We start from the raw sequence: 27,015 nt of genomic DNA on the forward strand, positions 1-27,015 counted from the left end.
CAAACTTTTATGCCATCTGTAAATACGAATACAATTGTTACATTAGCCCCGGAAAAATGAGCAATCTTCCCACTAGCCATGATTGGCTGAGATAATGAGTGGGCTGGACATGCCAAGAGATGAGTTCGGATTGGTCTGCCATGTAGCTTCTGTCTATAATATGAGCTGGTCAGTATGTGTAGGTAATCCTTTCTAATGCTGCTTTTTTGAAGGATATCACGTAATAAAACCGCATAACTGTTGCTGTCCACTTTCTGGTGGACCGAATTTTGAAATCAATGGAATTAGAGTATGATAGCTAAGGAGATGGAGAAAATTCTGTCGTTTGATTGCAAATATGCAGACGGAGTTGAAAGAGAGAACACACTGTTCACACTGCTGTTGTATAAAAAACCTGTCTCCGGATTACATCTTCAAACTAAGGGCAACCATGGCATCCGTTACAGAGAAGGAGAAGCGTCCATCCATGTATACGGGTAAGAGAGCCTACCCAGCTAGCACAGTGGATCTGGGCCAATTCTGGCTGAGAGTCGGGGCACCCGGCTGAGAGTCAGAGTCTGCCGATGTCATGTGGCCCGAGTCTGAGCCGCCTTCAGCAGTAGTACCTTTGGCTAGAGTGCGGGGATAGAGCTCGGGCCGATTCCGGTGAGAGTTATCTGGCCCAAATGTATATATTACTTGGGGCTCGGGCCAATTGGGGCTACTCTCTGGCAGATGATGACACAGGTTTTTTTATAATTAACATTTCATTATTTATTTTTCCATACTTTCTCATTGTTTCTGTGATCAAAAATACAATTAACATTTAAATGAAATTCTTTAAGAGTCCTGTGTAGTATTTTTGTATTTTGATACTTTGTGCAAGGCAATTGATAGGCATTAAAAACTTAGTGGATGGAGCCTCCCGAGTGGCACCGCGGTCTAAGACACTGCATCACAGTGCAAACTGCGTTGTTACAGATGCTGGTTCGAGACCCGTGCCGGCAGCGCCCAGGAGACCCATGAGGCGACGCACAATTGGCCCAGCGTCGTCTGGGTTAGGGAGGGTTTGGCTGGCTGGGATGTCCTTATCCCATCGCGCTGTAGCAACTCCTGTGGCGGGCCAGGTGCATGCACACTGACACGGTCACCAGGTGTGTGGTATTACCTCCAACACAAAATGTTTTTTTGTTGATGGGTATAATTTGTATGTATAAAATGTATAATAGTAATATTTAAAATTACTAAGTCGGAAATTTTGTATATATTTATTTAAATTTGTATTGGGCCGCTTCTGGGGGGATTCTGGTAAGATGCCGGCAAAGTCGACTGAATTCTGGTAGATGGAAATGGCCCAATGTACTTGGGCCGATTCTAGGCAGTCATTCATTTTGATTCTGGGCTGAGTATGAAACCCAATTCAATCAGTTCTGGCCCCCCAGAGGAGGGCCGCTTCTGGGCCGAATCCTCATTGCTAGCTGGTTAGCTAGCTACATTTTCAGATATTGCATGTTTCTAATTTTGTCAGAAAGTTGTTTTCATTTCAAGTTAGTGTACTGTTAGCTAGCTAGCTAACATTAGCTGGCTGGCTAGCTAGCTGACATTACGTGTATGATCTGATATTTGTATCTCTAGCATTGCTAGTTATAGCCTAATGTTAGCTAGCTAACATTGAACCTGATTGGTTAGCTACCTGCAGATTCATGCAGGGTAGTAACGTTATGAGTTGGGATTATGATTCATTGTTTAGCTAGCTAGCTACATTATGTTTCGGTTCATTGTTTAGCTAGCAAAACACTCCATTATGCAAGTAACTATTTCAATAGAATGTTTATGATGTCACTGCGATAACTGTTGATAGTCGTAGCTGGTAAATTTGCTCTGGCTATCTACTCCGATTACAGAGCACTCTCATCTGAGTGTACCAGAGCGCAGAATAACTGACAAATTTACAAATGCTCAACACCCGTTGAATATGGCTGGTGTCAGTAAACATTGTCAAAAAAGCGTAATCCAATTTTTGCCAGCAGCACTGTTGCAGTCACCAACACTCTGGATAACATAAAAACAGCCTAAACAGCTCTGCTAGGGCGAGTAAGATGGTCAGAGTGAGCTGTTCTCTTATTTGTGTCTGGAAGTAGCTAGCAAGCTAGCCAACGTTAGCCAGTTAGCTTGGGTGCTTGACTGCTGTTATTAGGTCAGAACGCTAGAATCAACCCTACTCCTCGGCAAAAGAGTCCAGTGTGCGCTCTGAACGCGCCGAGAGCGAAACGCTCTGAATTTACGAACGGAAAATCTGACAACGTGTTTAAGAACGTTCAGAGCACACTCTGGCACTCCAGATTAAATTTACAAAAAGACCTGTAGTTTAAACCAGCCTTTAGTCTTGAAATCTTTGGTTGTTTAGTACATAGCCTCACACGTGAATCCTTAACGAGATGGGTGGGGCTAAAGCTTAAGAGGGTGTGAATAATGCTGAACGGGTGTAGACAAAGAAGAGCTCTGCAGTAGGTGTACCAAAACATACAATGGCCATTTTCTCAAAATTACTTTCCCATTGTTCCTAAATTGTAGTGTATGATATACCATTTTCTATCTCTGAGCTTCTACATTTATCCAATGTAAAAAAACACAATTTCAATTTTGCTCCATAAGACCCAATCGAGCCTCGTCGGTCACATTAGCAATTAGCAACTGTGCAACTACTTAATACTTTTTAGCTACTTTTTATCTACTTTGTAACTACTTAGCATGTTAGCTAACCCTAACTTTAACCCTTTAACCTAACCCTAACCCCTAACATCTTAACCCCCACCTAGCTAACGTTAGCCACAACAAACATATACACATTTTATTCGTAACATATCATACAAAATGAATGATGAACATCCACAAATTAATACATACAATACCATATGAAACATAACATATACTAATTGTAGTGTCCCAGATGTACAAGTACTATGTTATGTCTGCCCTTGAGTCCAGGTTGGACAGACATGTTAGTAGTGGGACTTGTTTAGACCTTTACCTAGTGTTATTGTGTTTTCTCCCCTTGCTTTTGCACTCTTTTAAAATGTGTGCTGCACCCCATTACCACAGTATTACTTGATACACTATCAGATTTGACAACTAACATGTTTTTTCAGCCTGGTACCAGAGGAGGAAAGAGATTAAGATTACACTTTCAAAACACTTTATAGATTCAGGTTTCTTATCTAGTACTGTCTGTTCAATCCTTTGAAATGGCTGCACTGTACAAACTCCGTTAAAGTGGATGAACAAAGAAAGTTCTTCTCCTCCTTGAAGCTCTAATCCCTGGAAAACATCTCCAAAGGAATTATTTCTCTAATTATCCATGAAAGAAAAAGAGGAAGCTAGAAAAAAATAATTATGTGGATGATGTGGTTAGTTTAAAAGGCTTTTTCTCTTCAGATTTTTTCTTCAGATTCAGTCAAGCAGTATGAACAGGATTGCTTGGCAGGTAACCTCAGTGCACATGTGGCAGTATCTGTGGCAGTATCAAACAGAAAGACACAAGTGGAATTAACTGTTGGAGTCGGGCGACATGTAGACTGTCGCTGCATTGCAAATCTCAGCGAACCAGCGTCTGTGTTTTTACATGGGCTAGTTCAGGTCACGTGTTATCAGATCTTCTGAAATCAGATTCAGGCTGACATATTTGCTCTCCAATCGACTGCCATAACAGGAGAAATATCAATGGTGACAGGTAACCTCCTTTGACTGCTGGGTTTGGAACACAGAATCTCAGCCACATTGAAAAATGTACAGGAAAACATAGCATAGGCCAGCTTTCCAGTGCTGATATACACCTGGCTTCTGACTGACATGGACACTAATACTGACAGTTGTGGCTGCTTCACGTGATGTGTTGTTGTCTCTACCTTCTTGCCCTTTGTGCTGTTGTCTGTGCCCAATAATGTTTGTTACATGTTTTGTGCTGCTACCATGTTGTCATGTTGTGTTGCTACCATGCTGTGTTGTTGTCTTAGGTCTCTCTTTATGTAGAGTTGTGGTGTCTCTCTTGTCGTGATGTGTGTTTTGTCTTATATTTTTATTTTTAATCCCAGACCCCGTCTCCGCAGGAGGCCTTTTGCCTTTTGGTAGGCCGTCATTGTAAATAAGAATTTGTTCTTAACTGACTTGCCTAGTTAAATAAAGGTTAATTAAATAAATACATACAAATGTACAGAACTGAACAGAATAAGGAAACTGGCTAAGATTGACTGGGCTGAATATGGGATGTGGTCTTTCTCCGTGATTCTGTCATAAATAAGGCTACATAGGTTAGGTGAATGCGAAGCAAGATCAACATTGTCTGTGATGATTGGCGTCTGTCTGTGGGATTAGTGTCTGTCTGGCATGACATGCTCACCCCACTGGTTTTAGAAGTTTTCAGTCCTCAGTACACATTGTCTTGTTTCTCAGTTCCTACAGATGTAGGCTATCCTTACAACATATAGTATAAAAGGAAGGGACAATACTGAATGCATTGACTAACTTGCCTACCCTTCTACTTTCAGTCTTTCTATATTTTTCATATTCTTAGATATGCCATTATCCTTTCAGGAAATAGCCAATAGTTGTTTTGAAACATAGAACTCAGTACACATGCGCCTTCACAACTTGTTCCAGCAGCAGTGCACATTTTTCCATGGCAGACCTACAGTATAGGCTAGTACTCGGCACCTTATCCTGTAGCCTATATGGAAGCCGGACTCAGTCATGACACTGTACATACCGTTAATACCTGCTTTTATATTTAGTCCCTGTATGCTATGGCATTCTCCATACTGGGATGACCACTGACATGATGGTCCCAGCACCAGTCCCACCCTCTGACTGTCCCCTTAAGAAGCAGATTAAGAGAGCTGACTGCACTGGTTTCTCAGCGTTCCACTTGTCATCCCTCCATTGACAGAGAGGTCTACTGGTGTATTAATACACATAGCAAATGGCTTTTGGAGCAAGAGAAGGAGAGAGCGAAGGAAAAAGCCTTAACCCTTGCTTGAACCAGTCACTTGACAGCTCTTTCCCAGAGAGCTAGCTAAGCCACAGAGAATCATGATATAGGTCCACACCAGTGAAGTACTAAGATGTGAGAACAGATGGATCTCCCCCCCACCTGCTACCAGCCATGTTGGTTACGCTGATACCTTTACATATCCATTTACGGTGTATGGAGTAGCTTGCGGTTCTGCACTTTTACCTGAGGCTATTTCTATCATACCTCAAATACTCAATTGACTTCTAGGTTAATTTCATAGATTTGTTCAGTACTTTCTACTGCGTCATTCCAAGTTATTTTTGTGTTGTTTTAAGTGAAAATAAGCACCTGCTCTTTGTCTACCTGTCTGTATGTCTGTCTGCAGGGAGTTTTATTTTAGTATTTTTTATGATTTGTTCAATTTATTTTATTCAGTGATATTTGTAATTTGGGTTGTTAATGACTTCCTGTACTCTTTCTGTATGTCTGTCCACAGGGCGGGGAGACAAAAAACGTCACAGCCATCCTTCATCGGGAGGGAGGTTCTCTGGGCTTCAACATCGTGGGAGGACGACCATGTGCGGTAGGTTACAAGTGGCATCTCTGGGTTACTGTTTTATCTCATTGATGGTCAGCCAAGTGTCATATGGGAAATCAGGAATGGAGGCAAATACTTGAACTACGATTAACTATAGTTTTGTGTTTTACCCCTATACCGACATAGCTTGCACACACAGTGCAAGTATTTTTTGGGCTCCCGAGTGGAGCAGCAGTCTAAGGCACTACATCTCAGTGCAAGAGGTGTCACTACAGTCCCTGGTTCGAATCCAGGCTGTATCACACCTGGCTGTGATTGGGAGTCTCATAGGGCGGTGCACAATTGGCCCAGCATCGTCCGGGGTAGGCCGTCATTGTAAATAAGAATTTGTTCTTAACTGACTTGCCTAGTTTTAAAAAAGGTAAAATAAAAAAGTATCTCTCTTGAGCCTATGTGGATAGATCGCATTGTGTTTGTTAAATGGTTAGGTTTAGCTGATTTGTTTTTTCAGATAAAGCTATAATTACTTCATATGAGGATCAAATTAAGGTTTATGACTGTGCCCACACTATTGTCCTCTTTAATTGAGGCGACTATGATGACATGGTAAAAACAGACGTGGTGTGAAGTGGGTCCTCTGCCCTGAGCTGATAACCTGTTATGGCCTCTGTGTTTACTGTCTCACTGTCTTCGCCGACAATCATTAATGATGCCATTGGCTCCCGAGAGGAGAGGGAAGCAATATCACTGCTGAACTGGGATTAGGGCATGTATTCACAAAGATTCTTAGAGTAGAAGGACTGATATAGGATCAGTTTTGCCTTTCTAGATAATAATGAATACAGTTATATGGAAAGGGGGGACCTGATCCAAGATTGGCAATCTTACTCAGATACTTTTTAAATTTGGGCTCAGAGATCAGTTAGAACTGGGTCTCGTATACTTGGAGCATCTCAATCTCTGTACAGAGTAAGCTGGTCCCAGTTCGCAGTATCTTTTTTACTGGGAAGAATGTGTGCCAAAGTGTTCCACTCAGGGCTGTTGTTCTGTGGTTCATTTAAATTGCTATAGTGACGCACTTTGCTGTGGCGACATGGATTATTACAGTAAAACGTTTTACAGCAGGAAACTATAAAAAGGACCAAACACCGAAAGCATTTTTTCTGGATTCCATGGTCTTTCCGGTTCACTTGACAGAACCATGCATCAACCCAAAGAGAGTTTTGACAGTGAAGAGAAAATGTTTAAGTTATTGCTCATTATGTACATTGAAATATGCACTTTGCTATCAAATGAAAAGAGCTTTGTTATTTTTACATCTGGGGAACTGATCTGCGGGCCTACAAAACACAGTAGGCAGGTGAGGGGAGGACGGCTTGTAATAATATCTGGAATGGTGTAAATGGAATGGTATTAAAACACAGAAACCATGTGTTTGATACCATTCAATTTACTCCGTTCCAGCCATTACTATGAGCCCGTCCTCCCCAATTAAGGTGCCACCAGCCACCTGTGCTACAAAAGGGGGTCCCATGCACTCAACTTTTGCTCGAATTGTCTTTAAGGCTAGAATAACTTCATAAAGAGGTCACCAAATCCTCTACAATAAACTATTGATTAATGGCGTTTTCACCCTTGACTAGTATTGATGCGATTCAGAGATAGAGTTGGGTTGGACACCAGGCTGAGTATGATTAAAGGCTGGCCTTCATAGACAATGTAGGGTCTAAGTACTGAGTTTGTCCACACTGTGGCCCCAGGGCAGGGGGATGCATGGCAAAGCATCAGGCCTCTCACTCTCCTGCTGTGACATTCCCTTGGCAATCCGGGCCATTTTTGGGGAAAATGTGTTTGTTTCACAGTTAACAATGTGCTGTGATGAGTTCGGAAAAAAAGGAAGCAGACCTGAAATAATGAATTGCAGCATTCACACCTTGACTTCTGAGGTTTCTTTAAGTATTCCATATAAATTTAGCACACTGTCGCACGACTTGGCAGAGGCGCAGGGTTGGTTTGATGTGGTTTTAGGAGAGAGCTGAGAGGGATGTTGGCAGTGCTTTGTTAAGCCAATCGTAGCTCTTACAACTCAGGGGTCACAGCCTCACTGATGGACGCAGAGTAACTCATATCCTTCCAACACATCCATTCAACATTTAGCCCCTCTAACGGGCTGGGTCACAGTTGTATTATCCAGCCCTAGGAAAAATGTCAACTGGCAGGCCAATTTGGCACTGGGGCTCTGTGGAGCCCAACATTAAGCCCTGTGTAATGTGCACCTGCAACCACTTGCCAGTCACTGCAGGCTGTTGAGCCCTGCGGTTAATCGCTGGGTTAACAAGGCTGCGTTGATGACTGCAGTTGCGTTCACATGTAAAGACCGGCAGGGTGTCTCTGACCCTGATTGGTGGGAATGGGTAATGGGAAAACCATTTTGAATTGTCTGCATAATGTCCTCACGACTTTTGAAAGTAGGTTAGGCAGATTTTGCAAGAGATTTGTTTAATATTTTAAAGATATTATTTTTGCTGAATATTTTAAAGTAAATTACCATGTATTGTAATTAAATATTTTTATGTAATCATCTTCAATAGTTACAACTATTTCTTAATCAATTTCATCAATGTGTTATCTAAGATGATCAGAAAATGGGTCATTAACATGGCAGTTTTTTCCCCACAGGACGACCATAATGGCACTTTGAATGAAGGCATTTTTGTATCCAAGATCGTTGAGAAGGGACCAACAGACAAGGAGGGAGGCCTTCAGATCCACGACAGAATAATGGAGGTATGTGATTGACCTTCTGTACCGTTTCGTGTGAAGGCCAAGAACCAGGAGGTGAGGTGGCTTCTGGGGCATTTAGCACGGCACTTAGCATTTTCTCCATGCTAAGAAATAAAGCAACAGAGAGTCTGATGGTGAAAGACGATCAAAACCAGGAATGTTTTGTTGAAATACAGACACAACAGTAACAGATGAACATTGCTAAACAACTTTGACTATATTTGCAGAAGTTACATGCAGCAAATGTCTCTTATGGTAATCATTAAGACTTTTAGTGAGACAGCACTGTAAATAGAGTTAGACCAACCTGAGCCCAGGCTGTCTCTCTATGTTTGCTATAGCTGCTCAAAAGAGGCACTCGTTTACTGACAAGCTGACAAATTCCTTCTGACAGACCTGCTGTGGAGCAGCATCCTCTCGCCTTCATACAAAATCTCACTGTGTAAAGGTCATGTGCTCCCGCGGGTCACTTTTAAGGGTGTACAGAAAACCAACATCACAAAGGTTTATTTTATAGTTCTAGTGTGAACCAGAGGTTGTCACAAAGGATGCATGGAACTCAGATGTTAAGTTTAACTGTGCATTACTGTATTTGTATTTATTATTGATCCCCATTAGCTGCTGCCAAGGCAGTAGCTACTCTTCCTGGGGTCCAGCAAAATTAAGGCAGTTTATACAATTTTAAAAACATTACATTACATTCACACACTGTGTGCCCTCAGGCTGCTACTCCACCACTACCTCATATTTACAGTACAAAATCCATGAGTACGTGTGTGTATGTTATCGTGTGTGTATGCATGTGTCTGTTCCTATGTTTGTGTTGCTTCACAGTCCCCGCTGTTCCATAAGGTGTTTATTAAATCTAATTTTACTGCTTGCATGAGTTACTTGATGTGAAATAGAGTTCCATGTAGTCATGGCTCTATGTAGCACTCTGCGCCTTCCATAGTCTGTTCTGGACTTGGGGACTGTAAAGAGACCTCTTGTGAAATGTCTTGTGGGGTATGCATGGGTATCTGAGTTGTGCGCCAGTAGTTCAGACAGCTCGGTGCATTCAACATGGCAATACCTCTCATAAGGTATTATCAGAAGTAGTGATGAAGTCAATCTCTCCTCCACTTTGAGCCAGGAGAGATTGACATGCATATTATTAATATTAACTCTCTGTGTACATCCAAGGGCCAGCCGTGCTGCCCTGTTCTGAACCAATTGCAATTTTCCTAAGTCCTTTTTTGTGGCACCTGACCACGACTGAACAGTAGTCCAGGTGCGACAAAACTAAGGCCTGTAGGACCTGCCTTGTTGACAGTGCTGTCAAGAAAGTAGAGCAGCGCCTTATCATGGACATACTTCTTCCCATCTTAGCTACTGTTGTAGCAATATGTTTTGACCAGGACAGTTTACAATCCAGGGTAACTCCAAGCAGTTTAGTCAACTCAATTTCCACATTATTTATTATAATATTTAGTTGAGGTTTAGTGAATGATGTGTCCCAAATTCAATGCTTTTAGTTTTAGAAATATTTAGGACGAACTTCCTTGCCACCCACTCTGAAACTAACTGCAACTCTTTGTTATGTGTTGCAGTCATTTCAGTCGCTGACATGTATTGTGTTGAGTCATCCACATACATAGATACTCTGGCTTTCCTCAAAGCCAGTGGCAATTCATTTGTAAAGATTGAAAGAGTAATGGGCCAAGACAGCTGCCTTGGGGAATTCCTGATTCTACCTGGATTATGTTGGAGAGGCTTCCATTAAAGAACAGCCTCTGTGTTCTGTTAGACAGGTAACTCTTTATCCACAATATAGCAGGGGGTGTAAAGCCATAACACATACGTTTTGACAGCAGCAGACTATGATCAATAATGTCAAAAGCTGCACTGATGTCTAACAAAACAGCCCGCACAATCTTTTTAACATCAATTTCTCTCAGCCAATCATCAGTCATTTGTGTAAGTGCTGTGCGTGTTGAATGTCCTTCTCTATAAGTATGCTGCAAGTTTGTCAATTAGTTTACTGTAAAATAGCATTGTATCTGGTCAAATGCAATTTTTTCCAAAAGTTTACTAAGGGTTGGTAAGGCTGATTGGTGTGCTATTTGAGCCAGTAAAGGGGGCTTTACTATTCTTAGGTAGCGGAATGACTTTAGCTTCCCTCCAGGTCTGAGGGCACACGCTCTCTAGTAGGCTTAAATGGAAAATATGGCACATAGGAGTGGCAATATCATCTGCTATTATCCTCAGTAATATCCCATCCAAGTTGTCAGACCCCGGTGGCTTGTCATTGTTGATAGACAACAATTATTTTTTCACCTCTTCCACACTAACTTTACGGAATTTAAAATTACAATGCTTGTCTTTCATAATTTGGTCAGATATACTTGGATGTGTAGTGTCAGCGTTTGTTGCTGGCATGTCATCCCTAAGTTGCTAATCTTGCCAATGAAAAAGTCATTAAAGTAGTTGGCAATATCAGTTGGTTTTGTGATGAATGAGCCATCTGATTCAATGAATGATGGGGCTGAGTTTGCCTTTTTCCAAGAATTTAATTTAAGGTGCTCCAAAGCTTTTTACTATCATTCTTTATTTCATTTATCTTTGTTTCATGGTGTAGTTTCTTCTTCTTTTTATTCAGTTTAGTCACATGATGTCTCAATTTTCAATAAGTTTGCCAATCGGTTATGCAGCCAGACTTATTTGCCATTTATTTTGCCTCATCCCTCTCAACCATAACATTTTTCAATTCCTCGTCAATCCACGGGGATTTAAGTTGTTACAATCATTTTCTTAATGGGTGCATGCTTATTAGCAATTGGAATAAGCAATTTCATAAATGTGTCAAGTGCAGTGTCTGTTTGCTTCTCATTACACACCACAGACCAACAGATATTCTTTTAACATTGGAATCACTACAAAACTTCTTATACACTATATTAGGCCCAGCCTTTGGAACTTTGGTTTTCCAAGATATGGCTACTATTTTGTGATCACTACATCCAATGGATCTGGATACTGCTTTCAAGCAAATTTCTACAGCATTAGTAAAGATGGGATCAATACATGTAAGCCGCAAGATGACAAATGTTTCCCTACAGCCGTCATTGTCAGACGTCAGCTACATATTCTCAGAGCAATGACTATGCTGGTCATTTATGAACATTTGAACATCTTGGCCATGTTCTGTTATAATCTCCACCCGGCACAGCCAGAAGAGGACTGGCCACCCCTCATAGCCTGGTTCCTCTCTAGGTTTCTTCCTAGGTTTTGGCCTTTCTAGGGAGTTTTTCCTAGCCACCGTGCTTCTACACCTGCATTGCTTGCTGTTTGGGGTTTTAGGCTGGGTTTCTGTACAGCACTTCGAGATATTAGCTGATGTACGAAGGGCTATATAAAATAAACTTGATTTGATGTTTGTGTTTATCCATTGAAATATGTTTTTTTAAAAGTGTGCATCAAGACTAGATTGATAATAGTAGATTGATAATAGTAGTGTATCTGTCCTGTAGTTCTTCCACTTACTCGAAGATAAATCCTTGAGTTCTGAGCAAGCATCACACTTTCGCATTAAGTAAGCATTGATGCTTGATAGATGGGAGATTTGCACAAAAATGTAAGCTGCATGCTCAGATTTGTAGTTACTATGCATCCCTCTAACCATATCTCGGTCCTTGGTATTGACATGCATACGTTTTAATGCTAGCACCAGAGAGACAGATACTGTACAACAACCTATCCCTCAACAGTAACCACTTCAAGCAGCAGTAACAAGTGGCTGAAATCCCACTGTTCGTTAAGATCTATCATAAGATCCCTTGACAATAGACAGATTTAAGCCACCAAAACCGACAGCAGTTCACTTGGCGCCTAGTGACTAAAGACCAATGGGGCCTCCAAGTGGCCTTGTTGCCTGTTCTGTAAGGAGAGATTCGTTCATATGCTGTGTGGCTGTCAGTGTGACTTACTGGGAGAAGGTGTGTGTGTGTTGTAGGGTGACTTACTGGGAGAAGGTGTGTGTGTGTATTGTAGGGTGACTTACTGGGAGAAGGTGTGTGTGTGTGTGTGTGTGTGTGTGTGTGTGTGTTGTAGGGTGACTTACTGGGAGAAGGTGTGTGTGTGTTGTAGGGTGACTTACTGGGAGAAGGTGTGTGTGTGTGTGTGTGTGTGTGTGTGTGTTGTAGGGTGACTTACTGGGAGAAGGTGTGTGTGTGTATTGTAGGGTGACTTACTGGGAGAAGGGTTGTGTGTGTGTGTGTGTGTTACCAGGTGGAATCAGTGTACTGAGCCATCTGAGAACACCTCTATAGGATCCTGCTATTCTCAGTTAATAGCCATCCATCTTTTATCAATTAAAAGAAAGCAGATTTAGCTTAAGGATGATATTGGACCCACATTTGGTGTTTTTGTCTCTGTATTGTCTTCGACCTAATGGGGGAGAAGTCACAGAGAGGAGTGGGTAGAGCATTAGGAGAACAAGGACATGTAGAACCTCAGGACAAGACGAGAAACCAAACCGATCCAATTAATAATACTCATTGTGTACACTGACGGTGCATGGTTGCTGTATCCCTGGGTGCTTTTCATTTGATAGGGAATCTGATATCAGAGGTGGTTTAAGTTTCTCAATCTCAACAATCCTCTTTGTTACAGCTAAGCAGAAAAAAGTACCCTTTCATATTTTATAAGGCTCAATAGTTCCGTTTTGTTTCCTACCTGGGGTGATGGAGGTCTCAGTGGGACCAAGTGATGAACTGAGGGGGGAAATGAATAGCAAGAACCCACCGGCAGTTCCGTGTATTGTACTCCCAACCCTGTGTGGCTAAACCAACAGCCTGTAGCCTCATCCTGCTCCGCTCGCTATGTAGGGCCCTGTGCACAGCTGGAGCATGCATTTTTAAACCTGTGCCACCGGAACCCTCCCAGTACTGCCTCGTCTCTCCCACAACTCTTCTGGCAGTGCTTTTCTTTCTTTAGTGCTACTTTTCTCTACTTTAAGGTTGGATGCAACGTGATTCATTTTGAATGGTTGTTTGTGGATGTGGCACATTTATGGGGGGGTGGCAGGTAGCCTAGTGGTTAGAGCGTTGAGCTGACAAGGTAAAAATCAGTCTTTCTGTACCTGAACAAGGCAATTAACCCACTGTTCCCCAGTAGGCTGTCATTGTAAATAAGAATTTGTTCTTAACTGACTTGCCATGTTACATTTATTAATTTCCTGGCATATTGGTATGTAGGCTATGTGTAAGTTGAAGATCTAGTTTAAGTCAGGACTGTATTCCTCCAAATCCACATGGTATGTAGCGTTCTGGTTGTAATGTGATAGTTTTGGCTTGATTTTGTGCTCAGATTCTCAATAAAGGACTGGCTGACCTGGCTGACATGACAGCCATCAGGGTGTCACTCATCATGCTTTTACCATTCTGATTTCATTGTCCCTATCCCCTTTACAGTTGGGCCTGCACAAGAGAGATGTGAGATCCAACAACTTTAGTGCTTACTCATCACCACCAACAACACCCTCCTACCATTTCCATTGCCTTTGGAAATTAAAGCCCTTTTTTTAATGAACACCATATGAAAGTAAATAATCTAAAAGCAGATAATGTGGATCACCATTCATGCATCACAAAAAAGTCCCAGTGCCTTGCCTTGCTGCGGGGATCAGCTGGCCTATTTGGAGCCATTTACATAACATGTGGAACTAAGACAGAATAACAAGTTCAACTGAGGAGGCAAAAGTACTGGAGTCAATTCTTTCATAGGAAAGCACATGGTGTGGTGTTCCATCTTCCCCCTGTGAAGGTTGTCGTTCCAGGAAGTATACATGGATAGGGCGGCAGGTAGCCTAGTGGTTAAGAGCTTTGGCCAGTAACCGAAAGGTCACTGTTTTGAGTCGCTAATTGAAAAATCGGTCGATGTGCACTTGAGCAAGGCACTTAACCCTAGTCGCTTCTGCAAGTCGCTCTGGATAAGAGCGTCTGCTAAATGACTAAAATGTAAATGGTCCTGGCTTGTTCCTCGGTAACAGCCTCTTCGTGGGGGAGTGTGATGGCAGATGTCCCTCCTCTGCAGCGCTGCTAATACTTCAGCCTGGGATGAATCAGCTCATGAATGCCTCCTTGTTCAGCACACACATTTTCTCATAACCTGGATCTGTGTTTGCTTTCGCTCGCTCTCTCCGCAAGCTGAATATCTGGTTCGGAGTGGATGTGTTTGCCTGAGAAGATTTAATAAATAGGTTTATTTAAATTAAACTCATGTGGCTCGGTATAGGCAAAGAGAGCTCTGTGTTGTGGACCTTATCTCGACAGGGGGACTTAGTTTAGTCAATGTTTTCACATTTGCCTTAAAGTGAGATGCTGTAGTAGATGTAAGAAATTGTATTCAAACATGTTTAACTCTTGAGGTTTTCCTCTTTCTTTTTTATTTTACAGTTGCCTAGCCATCTGCCTGCACATTTCATGTAGCCCTAGTCTCTCAGGGCTAGATCTTCACATTGACACACCACACATTGTTAGTGCTTATAAAAGGAAATGTGTGCTTTGCTGTTTTTGTCTCCAAGAAATGTCTCCGGGTGTTTACTCATGCCTCAAATGTTATGCTGAATCTTAGCACCATTGTCTGCAGGACTAAACCAATGTCACAATCCCAAAATGACTGTTCCTGATCTCTCAGGGAATGGAGTTTGTTGTTTTTGTGGAGTGCAAGAAGGGGAGGAGAACGAGGACGCTTCAGTTGTAAATGTCACCTTGTAAATCCTCTGCAAACACTCTCAGGTCATGGAGGTTGAACAACAACAACTACTTTAAAATAAACTGACATTGAGGAGAAACCAGTTGTAGTCTTGGGAGGCCATGTCATTGCCAGCAGATATGTGTCCAACTTTAATTGTGGCAGCAATGTAAGCTGTAGTCAAGAACTCACACAGGGCTGTGGAGTCATGCTAAAGCCTGTCTAATGTCAGAATAATAGAGTCCACTTTAGTGTTGTCATTGTTTTTACTTGCTTGGTCTCTCTCTCTCTCTCTCTCTGTCTCTCTCTCGACTAGCCACCCTGAATAGAATGTAAAAGCCTGTAATTTGTTTCTACACAACACAAACATACCTAGCATAACATATGACATAATATGAATTCACTTGCAATTACTTGTTTTTCTAACTTGCTTGGAAGTGCATGGGGACTGGGGAGGACTGGTTGAAAAATGTATCTGCTATGTTGTCTGATATGCTATGATACACTATTTTGACTTACCCTCACCCGTCCCCTTATTTTTATTAGCTTTGAAATGTTTATCACAAGACTGTCGAAATATGTTTGTTAACTGCTACGGCTGACAATTGCCAAGACATCAAGGTACCATTTTACTTTGGCTATCTACTAACTGCCATTTTGTACCCCCTTAAAATCCCATATCAGGATTGTTTGAAGGATAGGTGACTAGAAAACAGAATGCTATTCCGGTTAGGGGGGGAGGTGACACCTTCCTTCAAGGTCTGGAGTTTTGTGGGTCACGCCAGAGCAGTCCTTCCTTATCTCCATCTGACCGCTTTGCTGTAAGGTTACTCACGGTGCACCACTTAAAACCCCCTAGAGCTATTTTAGTGGCAACTCACCAGCCAGACCTTCCCGGTGCTAAATGGCAGCCTGCACGCCTGGCCAGGAGTTGTGAATGGTGGCTGGTAGAATTGTTTAGTGAGTTGTGGAAGAAACAAAGCGTGCATGTTGATGAGGCCTAATTCTGTCTGAAGTCCTGTTAGCATTTCTCCCGCTTACATTTTACATTGGTCATTTAGCAGACACTTATCCAGAGCGATTTACAGGAGAAATTAGTGTTGAGTGCCTTGCTCAAAGGCACATTGACAGATTTTTCACTGAGTCGGCTCAGGGATTTTGTAAGTTACTGAAACTGTATTTCAAAAAAGAGTGAACCTTTCAAACTTGGGTTAAAAGGATTTAGGGATTTTCGTCACTTGTATTTCAGCTTAAATGTTTTGATTCAGTATTCATTGACTAGAATGAGATGTACTCTCCCGCTAAATAAAGGTTAAATAATTCTTTATTCATTTTTTTCCCCTCAGAGGGACGGAATGCCAGGTCCGACAGCATGGCGTGGGCGGTCCATCCTGACTGTCACTAATAAGTTGTCACAGCACATGCCATCTTGGATAGGACGTGTCACAAGTTCCCAGGCGTTATTTCTGACCCGGAGGCTATGAGGTACAGAAATGGCAGTCATTTCCCTAAGGGGGATCACATGATGTTTGGCATCCCGAGACAAGAAGCAGGCCTTTGTCAGGGCCTTTATTGGATTCAGGCCCCCGTGCAGTCGGCCGGCTCCTCTCTCTCTCGGTCTCTTGCTCTCTCTCTCACTCTCTGTTTCTCTCTTAGTCGCTCGCTCCCTGTGCAGGCAGGCCAGTCTCAGCCCCATGCAGCCCAGCACAGGGAGGCACATTCCAAGCCTCTTTGGCTCATCTAAGGCAGGACATTAAATCAAATCTAACTTTTAAAGAGGCCATAATCAGCTTCTGGTAGTGGCTGCTGCGCTGTGCAGGGCGCACAGTAAGGCCCCCCGAATGGAACAGGCACAAGGCACATCTTGTTTTTCCTTCTTCGTATGAAAAAGAGAGCAAAATAGGTTTTTGAAGCTGTGGAGGGATTACATATACAACCCTAAGACAGTATGAGGTGAACTGTTACCTCGTGGGGCCGGCTGCTTCTCTTCGTCTGCACCACCACTGTATGCCAATGCCACACACAAAAATATAGTATTTTCCACTCCGTCTGAACAGCATCCCTTCCTCAAAGCAGAGCCGGCGGTTGATGGTTTTCATGGAGACTCAATGTTTGACCTACTATAAATGTGTTTGCTTTTGCTCCGACAACAGTCTCTCTTTATACATAGAACTCATTCCCTCTGTTAATTTTAGGGCCCTAAAAGGTTTTTGGGACAGAAATAGACAGGTGTAATTAAGGCTAATTTTCCTGCCAATCAATCTCTGGGCTTGTGTAAATGGCTCAGTAACAATAGGCTGAGGTTGCCCTGCACCAGCTGCTCTCCCTGTCAGCCCCCGACCCCAACCCCTCCTCCCCCTGTGGACTGCCCACTGTCTCCCTAATTAACTACCCTCAATTAAACGCTAATAGGTTGATTAACAGACCCTTGTTTGTGCTGTAATGGCCCGTTGTTTCCTCCTGGTGCCCCTCTGAAATGTTTCCTGACTGCTGCACGTTAATCACTGCCCATTCGGAGTGCTCTCTCTGGGCTCGGGCAGGGACCAGCTTGGCCAGCTTCACGCTCCACTGTCCTCCAGCTCATTCTACTGTGATTGATTTCCTTACCAAAAAAGCCCAGAGTCTGAACCACAGTTGTTTCTATGATTTCATCTGTGTATTATGTCAAATAAAAAAGTCAGGGAGGACTGGTGATTGTAAGAAATGATCCATGAAGTAAAATCATTTATGGGACCGAGGCACCTAGTGCTGCTAACCCACAGCTGTACACTTTAGGATAAATCACACATAATGCTGACATACATGTGGTTTGGGCTGAACAGTTTGGGTGTAGGCTTTTTTGTAAAAGAATCATCATTTTATGGGACTGGAGCCTTCCAAATATGGCGTTTAACTGATGGAACAAGATAAGTATATTTTCCTAATATGATACGAGGGAGTTTATGACAGTCCAGCATTATGGTGATACATGGAGGTACATTCCTGGTTTACTTCCTGGATATTTCCTGGATCATCTTTTCTAAAGTTGGCTTCAGACACTGCGTGTGTGCATGCATGCGTGTGTGTGGCTGTTCCTATTGAAATAGCCATACTGTAATTTGAACAAAGTTTGTTCAACATTTCAACGGTGACTTCATGTTCCAACATCAGTCCCTTCAGCAGGCTGTATCTATAGATGTCCAGCTCTACAGACGTCTCATTTACTATCAAAAATTATATACAGTATGAGAGGGGATTGAGTGTGTTCTCTTCAAATGGCAACTTTTTATAGCCAGGCTCTTGAGTGTTAAATTGATTTTCCATTCTTCACCAGCACTTTAATCAGGTACATTATACTGTTGAACTATACTGTATATGCTGAAATTCATGGCAGGAAACTCTTCGTGCAGAGTAGCATATAACAAAGACCCCATAAAAGCTCTTTGTCTTCCTCTCTGTACTGCAGTCAGACTTCTGTCTAAAGTGCTCGGTTACTCAAACTCACTTTTCCTTTTGAAAACGTTCTTATCTCTCCCTGGTTAGTGCCAATAGATGTTACTGTATTGTTTATTTTGCTTTGTAATGTCCTTTACAGATTTTATTTATGCAGAAGAACACAAAGGGTTGACATTAATTTACTGCAGGTCATTCTCCCTCTTCTGACTGGCAGATGTTGGGTGATATCTGAGCTAGTTGGAATACTGTACATCACCTTGCAGATGTTTCTTTACAGAAATAAACGACTGTACCATTCACACAGAAAACATGCTCTACCATTTACAGTACATCTTAAAGAGACGTGCACCTGCTTTTACATCCCATTAGGCTGTACCCTGTCTAGACAGTGGATGGGTCACAACGTGTCATTAGAGGCTGGAGTGGTATCCCAGGATGCTTTGGCGCAGCACAAAGGGTGGCAGGGAGGTTGGACAGGCAGACAGTGATGATTCAAGGCTTCACGGTGGCAGCCTGGCCTCCATTGTAAAATGCTCTATTCCAATCGCTAATCCTGACAACATGGATCGCTTTAGAATTCTACTGCTCCCACCCTCGTCAGCGTCTCTTCACGAGGGTTTTAGATGGCCTCCCTTTCACTTGCCAACAAAGTAGAACTGGTGGCCGCTGCGCGCCTTTCCGATGCAAATGTGTCCAAATAGAAAAACATTGTTAGAAAGGCTTGGTACATAGTCTGTGTTATGCTGATTTTGCCTTTCTCTCGTTCTTCTGTGAGAGATGTTTCGCTTTCAAGCTGTACCTTTCTGTCTGATTCAAAACTTCCTCTTTCTTTAAAAAGAGAGAGAAATTGCCAGAACTGCCACATCGAGGAAGCAGTGGAGGAACACACACACGTGGTGTGGGAGTGAGGCCATGCTGCGGGCACCTCCCTCAAAATACCTCCTCGCTCCGCTCATGTCTCTTCTGTATGAGGAGGCCTGAAGCAGGAATCAATGTTCTCCCTTCACTGTCAATGTAGAGTAGAACTATTCTCTCTCTGTCTCGTGAAGGAGAGCATTACACATCCTTGATGTGTTTGTTGATGCTACTTGTCATGTATCGTTGCTTAATCAACAAAAATATCTGTTAGTCATTATGAGATGTTGGAGAACATAATTGAAGCAAAGCCACTGTCAATGTAACCACACACTAGTCTGGTATGTGTGTTTAAATGGTCAGTGTTGTGTTAAACCAACTGCTAACTGTCATACAGTGTTAGTGAAAAGCTTTGAGGGCGTCACAGATTAGTCTTTCTTGATGAACCATCTGCTGTTTCAAATATATGTACAGCCCAAAGTATTTACTTCATGGAATATTACACTGTTATAGTTATTTACTGAATCTCTGCTTGGCACAACTACTCTCTAGAAACATTCCATTGTTAACTTGATTTAGTGTGTGCAACCATATCACTCTTAAAGAATCTATTAAGTCTGTCCCTATTTTTCTGAATATCACCATCTCTCCCTACCAATCTGTTTCACACTCACACATACAGTGTAGATGGTTCAGGAAATGAAAAAAAGATGGTGTAATTCAAGCACATTGTCCAGCTAGGCCTGGCATGGCGTTGAACAACGAGCCATTGTGGACTGAACTGCTACATTTTTCACCTTCTGTCTATCAACTAAGACACGGCAAGCAAGGCCTGCTCATGGTTTCTTTTAAAGACGTCTCTTTCTTTTACTGACATTTTAATGAATCCATTCTCCATTATGATCTGCTCTGCTATTTCCTGAGGAGAATGAAGCAGCGCCCTTTACCCTCGTACCCACATACGGGTTGAAAATGGAACATTTGGGTACTAATAAGCCCCTAAATTGGAACGTAGTGGCAGTACAGTAACATGCTATACATGACATCAGAGTTCAGGCTCTGCACTTCACAGCACTGTATGGGTTTTGACTGACAGTCGTTCTGAACTTGAGCACCGCACGACAAGAATTTGCCCCCATCCCTCCCGGTAATTGAGCAACTTTTGCGAATGGGAAATGCTGAAAATGAAGATGACTCTATGTATTTTGAAAGATGAGATGTTGAGGATTATAGTAAATACTGCCCGTGTCCAAATGTGCACTTCATATTTCCAAATCATAAAACTCATGTCATATACAGTGTAAACGTTTAAGATCACTATGTTTGATGTACAGTTACAAGATGACCTGGCGTCATACACAGGGTTGTTCTCAACATTCTTCAGGAATAGTCTTATCATGTTTCTGAAACTATCCAGAGTATTTTCAGACATCGTTATCTACAAATGCGGCAAAAAGTACAGTAAATGTAAAATGCTAATAAAATCAACAGTGTAATGTTTGGATTCAGTCTTGTGTCAGCTGAACTGTTGTGTACTCACCTTTTGGTTTTATAATTTTTCCATTATCTCCAAACTGTTCCCTTTCAATTGCTACCATGGTTATGCATATGCTGTTCATATTTCTTCTGTAAGAAACATTTCAATTTAGCTCTATCCATATAGGCCAATTCCCACGAGTGTAAAGGGTTGAAGAAATAGGATAGTATGTTCTTCTGTGGTGAGGTGAGTTGACCCAGATTACATGGGTTTTGGTGGGAGTCTGAGTGCTCTCTTGAGCCTACCTGTCTGGGTTCCCACTGAGTCTAAAAACAGTGGTATCTAATACTGTCAGGCCCCATACCCTGCACTCGCAGCAGGAGGCTCAGAGCTGGAGTCTACCTCCAATCAGAGACGGAGACCCAAAGAGTCAGGGACAGAGATTAAACGGACCTCAGGCAGAGGGAAAGTTGTTTATCACCCCGGGGGAGAAGAGGATAGAGTGGGCATGTGGAGGGAGAGACAGCCGACAGAGGGACAGATTTAGGGAGTGTTCTGTTGTTGGACAAGGTAGGTTATATATTAAATAAACCATCCCACATCTGCAGTGAGCCTCCAGTTACTGACAGCGCTGCTTGAATTATGAGAGTTATTTGATAAAGTTAAATGTCATAGAAACTGCAAAATATGCTCTTTCTGATACTATATAGAAATATTTTACCTGATAAAGTGATGCTCCTTTCGATGCATTTGTAGAATCTAACATGTGCCCACCTCTTCATGTACAATTTGATAACTGATAGGCCTAATATTGTCACTCATCAGATTATTGCCAATTTAATCTTGTGTATAGGCTGTGTGAAATTAGCTTTGTTATAGTTTAGGTGTAGTTTCAATGGGCCGGCTGTGCAGGCTGACTGGCATCGTTTGTTTCCCGCTCATCAAGTTGGATAGTGTCAAGGATATGTTTAGCATTATTCTAAACGCCTACTGCAACACATGGCATGTTTTTGTTCCCCTTACAAAACATTTGATTAGTAATAGAATTTCAGTAAATAAAACAGTCCTGTAACTGCTTATTTTTACAAAGTAAAATGTAAAAGAGAATGGTGTCAAATTATTTGCTACTGAAAAATAGGCATAACACAAACTCATAATGACACAATTGTCTTTAGAAATTAAATCAACCTCTTCACCCACCTTATCATTCAGTTAGGCCTAATTTAAATTAAATTGTGAAGTAAGGTGCACAATTATCGCCAGTTCGTCCATTTGTCATTCATTTAGTGAGGAGAAAGAGACCCATTAGTGCCTGGCTGGGTACCAACGTCCTACAGCACATTGTCTTGGCGTGTTAAGTTAAGAATAGGTGTGAAAGAAACTGGTAGAAAGGCTCTAAATACTTTCCTGTTTTGTGATTTAAAATTTCTGTCAAATGAGCAGTGTAAAATACAAACATTTAGGAAAAGTCAGAGCGTTTTATTTATTTATTTACTGAATCAAACGTCAGGGGCCGTTGGCCTATGGTGGTTCTAGTGTTAAACAGGAAGATTCATTTAGGGCATCAGTACTGTTACTTATACTACATACTTCTGTTTGGATTCCAGCAATTCAAGGATTGAGAGAGATGGCATTCACTGTATGTTAGAAAACAAGCAAACCAAAAACATTGTAACGTGTGTGTATAAGTGTAGGCATGTCTACTGTGACTCTTTTGTTCTGAAGTCATATTTTGTCAAGTAGAGAAGTCGAAAATAATCATTCCACACTGTTCCTCTGGCCTTAGAAGATCATGGCATGAGACAGAATAGGCTGAGAGAGAGACGCTAAAAGAACACGACGACAGATTTGAAAGGTCTGCCTGCCCCTCTACTTTCCTCTCCAGCCGTGCTATATCAGGCCAGCAGCTGCTGTCTCTCTGCTAAGGCATGCTGCATGGCTAACTGGGCTGGACTAGGTTTCCATACACACTACACCGGATCTTACACAAGGCCCTTTATTTTGGGGCTTATGGCCCTTCTACGATAACAACCAGACCATGCTCAATGTTTATTAGCTGGGAGATATGAAAACATTTATTTGTGTCTGTCATGATGAGAGGCCTTGGTGTCTAAATGGATTTGGCATAGTTAGCCACAGTGACACAGGAGGTGTGGGTTTTGAGAAGGAAGGTGAAAGTTACAGAATAGGCAGACCAGCGTGAACAGTACCTCTGTGGCCTGCAGCACTATGGGCAAACACAAAGTCATTTAATTTAGTCAGAGAGAAGTGGTTCCAGACTGTTAATGTCTATCACAGGAGAAACAGAGCCCTGTGATTATTTTGGTGTAAAGGTCCAAATAAACCCTGTGTAGGTCGTGACCCCACTGATCTGAACCAAATGTGCCATGGTTTCCTAACTTTTGTTGAAAGCATTACCTAGCCTAGTGACTAAGGTAGAGCACAAAATGAATTTTTCACAGTCGCCTTCCTTCCCTAAGCTCTTCCTCAGCGAATGTTGCTATAAAACATTCTTTGGGTAATAACATCTCTGCACACATAACAGGCGTTGCTTTATCCACACAATGGTTTATTGATACAACTTCTTTGTCAGGTAGTCAGCAGGCAGGTTTTAGAAAAATATACACATGCTTATGTGAGCCCAGCTTTTGAAAACAAAACACCTCTAAAATATGTTTAAAATGAATGGATTGTATTCAAATAAAATTGTATTGGTTGCTACATATATTTAGCAGATGTTATTGTGGGTGTAGTGAAATGCTTGTGTTCCTTGCTCCAACAGTGCAGTAAAATCGAACAATTCATCAATTACTTTATTTCATAAGGCTAATATAGTTAGTTGTTACTTCCATTTCAGCCATCACTGCACTGAAACTACATAGAAATCGCAACAGATCGATAGAACTGGGAAAACATTTCCATGTGTACATATCTCTTTGAAGATCGGGTCATCTGTCAAATGCTGATTTTGTTAACTCTTTCAAACACATTCAGACTAAGACTAAGGAGAGTCCATGTAACGTTTTGACTATCACGCTCCTCTAATGAACACAATGGGAGACAGTGAGCTGGTTTCAAGCGCAGGGCGCAGCAGGTGTTTATTGTGGAGGACCACAGGAGGAGGCAGGTAGCTGGGTCCAGGGGCAGGCAGAAGGTCATACACAAAGGGGGGTCCAAAAAGGCAACAGTACAGGCAGGGAAAAGGCTAGTAACGTCTTCCGGGAGATCAGGCAACAGGAAATCCGATAGGCTAAAGTACAGGCAGGGAATAGTCAAAAGGCGTCTAGTGAGGCAGGCCAAAACTATCATACACGGGAGGATTAAATTATGGGAAAAACAGAGCTCCAAATAGAAGATTGTCCCAAAACAAACAATACCTCACAACGATGGGGTGCAAACAACTGAACGAAATAGTGTGTGATAATGACATACATGTGTCTGAACAGGTGATCAGAATTCAGGTGATTGGGATCTGGAGAGTGAGCTGCGTTCAGGGGATCTACGTGTTTGAGTGTGTGAGTTGGAAGCAGACGTTACAGCTCCCTTTTCTCCCAGAGGTGTCAATCTTATTTTGCCTCGGGGGCCGCAATGAGGGCCGCACTGAAAATGTGTTATTTCCTCGCCTTAAAAAAAATCAAAAAATAGTCCTCTATTTATCATTTTTGGAAATTCCTATGGTCCCTGAAGATCTTTAATTTCTGTGATTATTAGTGAGCTATGATTTCTGAGATTATTAGTGAGCTGTGATTTCTGTGATTATTAAAAAACTGTATAAATTAAGGTCCATTATCATTTATAAACAGTTTCCAAGTCATGTTAAAGTATATTGAAATCGTAATATATAACTTTTTTAAACTCAAACCACCCGTGAGCCAGATTGAACCCCTCGCGGGCCGGACTGAACCCCCCGCGGGCCATAGGTTTGACACCTGGGATTTATTTACATGGTTCTCAAAAGCCGGTCAATATTTATGTAAGCGTGCACATTAGGTCAAGCTGACGGCCAGGGCCCTGATCAAACAGCCCTTTCATCTGTGGTTTGACCTTCATTGGACTCGTTTCCCAGAAGCCCCTAAAGAAGCTGGGTGTAATCAGATGTCAGGCTGGGTGTTCACCAGGGACTCTGACAGGCAGCACCTTACCCCACACACACTGAGCGCTCTCTCACACACACACACACACACGCTGTCCTATAACAGCGTCCCTAATATCCTCTGATTGATAGATGTGCTTCTCTGGCTGGCTGTGTGGAGGCAGCTCAGCTCTTCAGGTCTCAGGGTAAATAAAGAAGAGATGATTTGATGACATTGGACCAGAATATACTGTTATGAGATCCACAGGAAACTACACTGGCCCTCTCACCTACCTGACAGTTCCTTCACAACACTGCCTCTGGCCAGGGGACTTAGCTAGCCCTCCGCAGTGGACTGGGGTTGCCTCTGGGTGTGGGCTGGGCTGGGCTGGCTACAGACGGCTCACTTAGGTTCTCTCTGTGTCCAGTCTGTGTCCAGTCTGTGGGAATATTGCCCTGATGCAGATCAACTCAAGAACACTGCTTACACTATTATTGATATGACATTGTATAACTACACAATTACTGGGCATAATGCTGCTTCATCAACAGTGAAAAACATCTCTCCGATGTTGTGTGTGTGTGTGTTATCATGTTATCCATGTTGTGTGTGTGTGTTATACATGTGTGTGTGTTATCCATACCATTACATATGTTTGTCAGTTATCAGGCCAAAACAGTGTATATGTACTGTAGACATTGATTTGTATATTTAGGAAGTGTGGTAATGGTTTGCTGCCCTGTCATGATGAATCATGAACAATGTGTTGTTCCGCGGTATGTCATCATAAATGTGTCAAAGTATAACCATATTAATGTTTAAAGATTAAAGATTAAAGATTAAAAAGCAACGTTGCAAATTCTGAATTCCTAAAGAACATACAATTACTATATGAGGTCGAAAGACTCTTAAACAGTCGCCACTGTTCACATTGTGGTGACGCCTCACATTAAAACATATATATATATATATATATATATAGTAAGTGGTCGTCTAAATGGATAATCCACAAGGCTATGTATTTACTCAGTAAACACAGAGTTAGGATCTTTCACCACCCGAGAGGTGTATGGCAGATAAAAGGCCTAACTTTGCGATTTACAATTACTGGAAATGTTTTCAGAGGTTTTTGGAAGTCATTTGTCTGGCATGGTACGTAACCGCCACTGTCCTCCAGCAATGGGAGCCTTGGTTATGTGTCTGGGGGTTCAGTGTAGCTACTCCTGAGCCAAGTGCAGTCAGAGAGCTCAGTAGGTGGACACTAGCTGTGTTTCGTGGCTCATGAATAAAATTACATGATGCAGAAACTCTAGGGGGGCAGACTCGAGACTCCGGTCTCCAAGCGGTGAGCAGCAGTAAAATATTTCCTAGTTTCCTTTTCAAGAGGCTCTTGTGCTATCAAGCTGAAATGACAAGTAGCAGCTTTTGACTTTGAGACTGCCGCTCTTATGTTCTGTCTGAAAGATCTCCTTTTTGCTTTCTGTCTCTCATACTCTCTGCCTTTCTCTTTCTGTCTCTCGTACTCTGCCTTTCTCTTTCTGTCCCTCTCTCCCTTAATCTCTTTGACTCACTCACTCTCTCTTCTCTACCTCTGACTAATGAGGGATGACTCTGAGGAAGAAAATGTAACTTTGTGGTCCTCCGGTGCTTCATTCCTGGTTGCTGTGTCCAAAAACAGAATTCTTTAGCTAAATATTAAGTCTGGAAGTTTAGATCACCCCATTACAAGTACCATCTGTAGATAAATTCTCTGCTACATTGTAATCCTCTCATTTAAGTCATACCTAGGGCTATTCTTGAAAATTAATAAGCTATCAAACCATGGCCTCTAAAGGAATCAAAATTATGTTTCCAGTTCACTAAAATTGCAGGAAGACTGCACTGTCTCTGTTTGGATGTATTGTAGTCAGGATATGGAACATGACACACAGCTTGCATAAATCCATATTGTTTATGCTAACCGATTGATTCATATTGCATATTCTAATTGTCTACATGTTTCTTATGGCTCTAGTCCACCAGTGGGAGTTGAGTTTAGGGCTGGGCGATACATTTGAATTAATCAAATTAATTGGATACAGTTGAAGTCGGAACTTTACATGTAAACTCAGTTTTTCACAATTCCTGACATTTA

The 27,015-nt window shown here is 42.1% G+C and overlaps 1 protein-coding gene across 2 annotated transcripts in view; it reads left to right on the plus strand.

Annotated features, from left to right (window-relative positions):
• The window catches only part of LOC120024796 (E3 ubiquitin-protein ligase PDZRN3-B-like), a 133,628-nt gene that overhangs the window by 2,292 nt on the left and 104,321 nt on the right, over positions 1-27,015 (plus strand). For both annotated transcript variants that reach the window (XM_038969110.1, XM_038969120.1), the window contains exons 2-3: positions 5,484-5,570; positions 8,205-8,312. In XM_038969110.1, coding sequence (XP_038825038.1) covers positions 5,484-5,570; positions 8,205-8,312 — 195 coding nt within the window. The remainder of the gene's footprint in view (positions 1-5,483; positions 5,571-8,204; positions 8,313-27,015) is intronic.

This window comes from Salvelinus namaycush, chromosome 2, assembly GCF_016432855.1.
Source record: "Salvelinus namaycush isolate Seneca chromosome 2, SaNama_1.0, whole genome shotgun sequence".
Taxonomy (NCBI): Eukaryota; Metazoa; Chordata; class Actinopteri; order Salmoniformes; family Salmonidae; genus Salvelinus; species Salvelinus namaycush.